Genomic DNA, 6105 nt, shown 5'->3' with positions numbered 1-6105 from the left:
GCACCTTAGCGGCTGGCCCTACTATTTATATACAATACCCCCTCTCTACCTTCTTCTCCTCTTTATACCACAACGTAGTTATTTAGTCTACTTTATTGCAGCACTATAACACTTATGTAGTAACTCTAAGACTCTAGTATCTAGACTATAAATAACCGATTACGCTCTTTGTTACTACCGTAGAATACTATATAACCCTTAAGCAGCCACCTTAGGATGCCTTAGTTATCCTAAATTATAAATAAACTTAAACCTATACTAGATTATAGCTATAGTTACCATATAAAAGATAAGTAAAAGTTTAAGCTTATAACTTATATATACTAAAGGAACTAGTATAGAGAGAAGTAAAGCTTTTTCTAAACCTAAATACGTCCTAAGAATTAAACTTACGTATACCCTAAAATAGGAAGCTAATTAAAAGGAAGTTATTAGCTACAGTGATGTTCACGACCAGCTTCACCCCCCCCCCCCNTTTAGCGAGCGCTGCGAGATTTCAAATTCGCTACGCGCATCCAATCTCGCTTGATTGCCGCCAGCTGTACATAGTAATTGTAGCGAAGCCGTATACTTGGCTGCAAGAACGTCGCGATCCCGCAGTGTTGTGATCTTCATCAGATATCATGAGGTTTCCACCCGTATGATATTGCCAAATTTCATCAACCTCTCTACAGAGACAGCGTTGTATTCGCGTTTTGGCGGCCATAAGGGAGGCGTAGTTACGGGGGAGAAGGGGGAGAAGAGGAAGCGTACGTCTTTAATTTGATTCCCCTGGCCAACTAAGGCGTTTCTCCAGGGCAACCAAAAAGGTCCTTGCGTGTGGCCGCTAGGTACTACGTACAGCTAGTGGCAATCAAGCGAGGTTGGATGCGCGTAGCGAATTTGAAATCTCGCAGCGCTCGCTAAAGGGGGGTGAAGCTGGTCGTGAACATCACTGTAGTAACTTACCTTCTTATCTATAGATATCTATATAATAGGAGTCGCGCCGTTAGCGTTACTAGCTTAAAGGCTTAAATATAAGATCTTTATAGTTGCTATAGCTAATATTAAGAAAGCTCTTACCCTAAAAAAGTATACTAATTCCACTATAAAGGTACTTAAGGAATATTATAAGTACCTTAAAAGTCTTCTTTTAAAAGAAGCCGATAAGCTACCTAAATATCAACTATACAACTATTATATGCGCCGCCGAGGCACTACCACGAGCTATGGCCCGTGCGCGGACACCAAAACATCAAAAATCTAGACGATTTGGTTGGTTCGCTTACTATAGTGCCTATATCGACGGCGTATAAGATAAGATTACCCTTAAGGAAGGAAAGTAGCCGGTGTTTAGGCCCCTATATAGTATATCTTAAAATAAGCTCATTATCTTACGTAAATACCTAGATAAGAACCTATTAAAAGAATTTATCTAAGCTGGCTTGTCCCTAGCAGTTACTTTTATAACCTTTATTAAGAAGCTCGACGGAGGCCTTTACTTCTACAATATTAACTATTAAGAACTTAATACTATTACTATTTAGAACTAATACCCAATCCTATTAAAACATTAGACGGATTAGGTAAGGCTTAGTACTATATCAAATTAGATATTATCTTTATATTTAAACGATCTTTTGCAGGCGACTGTAACCAGAAGCGATGTTAGCTGAGATGCCTTGGCACGCTATTCCCGCAACTCGCGAAGGACCGCAAAGTTTATGGGAAACGAAACGAACCCCTGAAAAGGACGAGTGTGAAATCAATGTTTTCGACTTCGCGCTCTGGAGCTCTGCGCCATCTGCTCTGGTCAACTCCACCAAACGAGGTCGAGTACATCGAAGCCTGGAAGTTTTCGCCTGTACCCAGCCTGTTGTCCTACGCTTCCATTTGCAAAGCCTCAGCTAATGAATCTTTAGGGCTGCTCCATATCAGCGGATAACGCCCGATATGGTCGGTTGGATGATTTCGACATCGAAGAGTGGCTCCAGCAAAAGGGCAAATATCCCCCCCCGAACCCCCGAGTCATGACGCGAAGCTAGTAGGCGGAGTCCGGCTTATTATATCCGAACGAATATCCTACCACCCGCCGAGCCTCTCTATGAGCAGAGAGTCGTATTTAAGAATAGAAGAGGAGTTTCACCTTCCTCATGTGACGCTTCTGGCGCTAACAAATGAGCATGGTCTTTGCTCTCGTTTTAAGGAGTATGACAAAAATGAGCCTAATAAATTGAGAAGGATAGGTGGGGCAAAGACTACTTTGCTCAGAATCCGGGTTATGAATAGATTCTCACAGTTCTGTAGGAATCGTAGTCAAAACGCCTCAGAAATTCCAAGTCGGCAACTACGGCCTCGCACTCTCGTGCGACTTCGCTACCGGCGTTGTCACCGGTCTACTACTCGGGACTGGGGTGATTCAAGGCGGAGCTGATTTTCCTCTATGGTCGAAATGCCCGTCAGCAGAGATATTCGATCTAATCAAAGCAGTGCCATCACTACTTGCACAGCCGATGCTGCTTCCCACAATTCTGCTCCAGCACCATCTTTATCGCACTGAAAAATTCTGCTACTTCTATCTTGGCGACAGCTATAACAGCATCCAGTACCGACTAGGGGCAAGCCGTGCAGGCCGTTTGCATATGGCGGGGGCTTATGAGGATCCAGTTGGAGAAAAGACCATAAAAGAAACGAGAGTTAATCTGCGAAATCTGACAGGCGAGATGAGTACTTTTATGACCGAAATCACTTGGTATTGCGAATTATCGGACTAGCATTGCGAATACGTGGATTTTCTCGCGCAGATGCTTGACGATGTTGCCGGTAACATGGATACAACTAATGATCCTAGTCACCTGAGTGAACATAGGGAGATAAAGGAATGCATCGAGTATCTGGGCTCGGCTGCACGAGGACTGAGACGCTACAACATTGGCTCGAAGGAACGGGCGGAGGCGGATTTCGGTGTGGTATGTTTACCCCGAGTCTCATGCTATCTCTCATTAATCTTTAAGAATTGAACATTGTTGACGCTAATAACACTCATTAGCTATACAGCATCATTGCGCAATTAGACAATCGACTAAACGCCAAGATGAGTGCTTCGAGTAGTCGGGACAGCACCGCGATGAAAACATTGGCCTTCATAACAACACTTTTCCTTCCAGGAACCTTTGTCGCAGTACGTCATCCCTGACACCTGGTTTACGCCATTCCGAGGCAGGGTGCCCGCTAACTGTGGTACTTCCTAGACGGTTTTCAGCATGAGCATGTTCAACTGGGGGGCCTCAGCTTCCGACAAGTCGAGTAGTCGCGTTGTGTCATCGTATTTTTGGGTATACTGGGCGGTAACGGTGCCATTGACCTTAATAGTCGCGTTTTCGTGGCGTCTGTGGTGGAATTGGGAAAAGCATAACTTCGACCGGGACGTGCGTATCGAAATAGAAAATATTGAGGAGCCCGCACCATTGGATCCACCCAAGGATTTGCTAAAGGGCCAATCTGGTGAAAAAATAGGCGCCTTCGCCCATGTAAATGGATGGCGGTTACTCCATCGACGGAAGAAAACGCAGGGGGCTACAGGAGCATGAGCTGTGGGAATATATCGGACCTTTTGTAAAGTTCATATGCACGAGGCATTTTCAAGTACTTCACTCAAGTTACAATTCATTAATACAGTCTTCCCGGCACGCTCCACAGCCTGTCCGCTTCGCTCTTTGATCAGTTCTCGACAGGGTGGCTAATCAATCGACAAACTTCAACCGTTGATTGAGTTGAGTGGAGGCTTGGCAGCCAACCCAATCAATCGGAAGCCTCATATTCATTGACCCGAGGTACGAGTGGTCTATACTTTCAGGTGTAGGTGTTCGAATTTTCAAACTCCCGCCAAGCCAGCTTTTAATTGGTTAGAAAAACCCGCCAAGCTAGCTTCTGGTTAGTTAGAGAAAAAGTCGCGGGCGGTATCTACCTGTAGAATACACGTGACGAATATTAAAATATTTAAGATCTTACTATTAACAAATCAACCTCTTTATTAACATCTCTATTAATACTACTATATGCGTCTTACCTATAGTGGAACCTGCTTTAATTAAGTGTAATAAGTACTGTTTAATATAACCCTATATTAATTTTATTAAAAACGGCCCATCTATTAAGCTTTTAAAGTAATATTAATCGTGTCGGTTAAAGGCGTGTTTTTCCTATATATTACTTCTACTTTTACTTACTTTCCTAGGGCTCTAAATATAGTTTAAATAGGCGGAAAGCAGAGCTTGGTTCTACTGAGACTCGTCCTATAAAAGCGCAGCGAAATGACTTTACCCTAAAACCAATATGTAAGGACGTCTTCTTACCTTACGGTTAGAATAGTTAAGCTTACCCCTTACAATTAGCTTATTGCGGAAGACAATTAGGGCAATATAACGACGAGTACTATATTTTTATTGGCGGGGGTAAAGCTTACTTGCCTACATCCTCCGCTTATATACTTAAATAAAAGCTTCTCTCGTTGGGAGGGCACCTTTAAATAAAACCTAAATACGTCCTTGCGCAACTAGCTCCTAATACCTACCTAACACCGAATACCTTATTAGGTTTTTTTTTTAGGCGCGTCTTATTCACAGATTGCGGCAATTTTGCTGCAAACTGTGCCGATTTAGGCAGTCGTAATATAGTCGTTAGCGATTTGCACAAACCGCGCATTCGTCTATATATTGGTTCTAGTGCTATGGCATAACTTCTAGCAAAGACTGCTTATTACGACTAAGTTAAACTGTTAGCTTTTGGTTATCCTAGTGCAGATTAATAGTCGAGGCGTAACTTTATGAGCTATATTAAATATATGATAAGCTTTATGAAAATATACGGTTTATAATAAACTGATAATAGCGAGTTCTGTACTATAAATACGTTGTTATACGAAATAAGGCTATATATACTCCCTGACTATATGTATTTCGTTGGTCCTTATTTATGGTAGTCTACGTTATATGATATAATGTAGTATTAATGTCGCATATATAACTGCTAATAAAGTACTTTATAAACTATTTTTAGGCTGACTTATTATTGAATAGATGTTATTCCATTTCTTTCTGTTTATCAGCTATACACGTATTGGTTAATGCTATAATATAACTTTATAAATAATAAATTTATCTGATATTGTATTTACCTAATGGTAGTTACGGTTATATAATTTATTAGTACTTTAAAAGGTATTACTCTCTATATATTGACTTAGCTGAATTAATCTCTAGGTCTTCCTTAGTTCTTGCTTTCAGTAGTGTACGTACTCCTCTGCTATCTCGCTCTGTTTAGCCTACTGTATATAAGTACCTCCTACGCTTGATTTTTTCATCCGTCCCCAACTGATCTATATCTAATATTTTTGATACGGATATCTATCTTGATAGTGTATTATAGTTCTCTTCGTAGCTCGATAATTGGCGCTGAAGTATTTATCTCATCGTACCCTTACTAGATCTCATGCTAAACGCGTGCGTGTCTTTTTTAGGCTTATGCTACTTATCCTCTAGTCTGGCTGAATAGTCCTACCTGTTGCTCCGTACCTGATCCAATCATACGTACGCAGTGGTGACCTACCAGACGCGTACCTTATATACCTGGTGCGCTTCCCTACCTCGCCTAAGGCTATGTTAATGTTTATAGCTCTAGAGTCTTATTAGAAAGGTGAAGAAGGTGTCCGTTACTAGGTCGTCTATACATAGGTATCCTTTCCTAGTCTCTTCCGCAGAGGGTATGGGAGTCGCCTAGTATACCGGTCTAAAAACGTCGGTTACCTGTATTGTGCAAAACCGAAGATTCTGGGGAAACCATTTAAAGTGTCTAGAGGAGATGATAGGGTTAAAGGTTATATATGCTGTTAAGCGCGGCTCTAACCTTAACTCATAGTTATACAGTCTTTATATTCCAGCGGCTCGGTTATCATTATACCTAATGTTATAGGAAATTAACTTTAGATTAAATATTACGTATTTTACTAGCGAACTTAATAGCATAGTACGGTTTAAACAGTTATTATAGCTATTGTAAGCGGTTTAGAGATAAGTTCTGACTAATCTACGCTCCTAGCAAACCTGCGTGCGTCTGTAAGCTCTAGCA

General features: G+C 41.4%; 1 protein-coding gene across 1 annotated transcript; it reads left to right on the top strand.

The window, feature by feature from the left end:
- The first annotated feature begins 2600 nt into the window (after positions 1-2600).
- On the top strand, positions 2601-3667 carry K441DRAFT_602405 (uncharacterized protein). The gene is made up of 3 exons (XM_067645268.1): positions 2601-2948; positions 3029-3160; positions 3231-3667. Exons 1-3 carry the CDS (start codon positions 2784-2786, stop codon positions 3567-3569), a joined length of 636 nt encoding a protein of 211 aa, XP_067508786.1. The 5' UTR covers positions 2601-2783; the 3' UTR covers positions 3570-3667.
- Positions 3668-6105: the final 2438 nt, after the last annotated feature.

Source organism: Cenococcum geophilum (genome assembly GCF_001692895.1).
Source record: "Cenococcum geophilum 1.58 unplaced genomic scaffold K441scaffold_4, whole genome shotgun sequence".
Classification (NCBI taxonomy): Eukaryota; Fungi; Ascomycota; class Dothideomycetes; order Gloniales; family Gloniaceae; genus Cenococcum; species Cenococcum geophilum.
The sequence above is the reverse complement of the archived record's forward strand: the minus strand, read 5'-3'. Positions and strand labels throughout refer to the sequence as shown.

Coding starts and splice junctions, on each gene's coding strand:
- K441DRAFT_602405 (XM_067645268.1), top strand. CDS start 2,784: ATGCTTGACGATGTTGCCGGTAACATGGATACAACTAATGATCCTAGT. Junction 2,949..3,028: donor CGGAGGCGGATTTCGGTGTG/GTATGTTTACCC, acceptor AACACTCATTAG/CTATACAGCATCATTGCGCA. Junction 3,161..3,230: donor TTCCAGGAACCTTTGTCGCA/GTACGTCATCCC, acceptor GGTACTTCCTAG/ACGGTTTTCAGCATGAGCAT.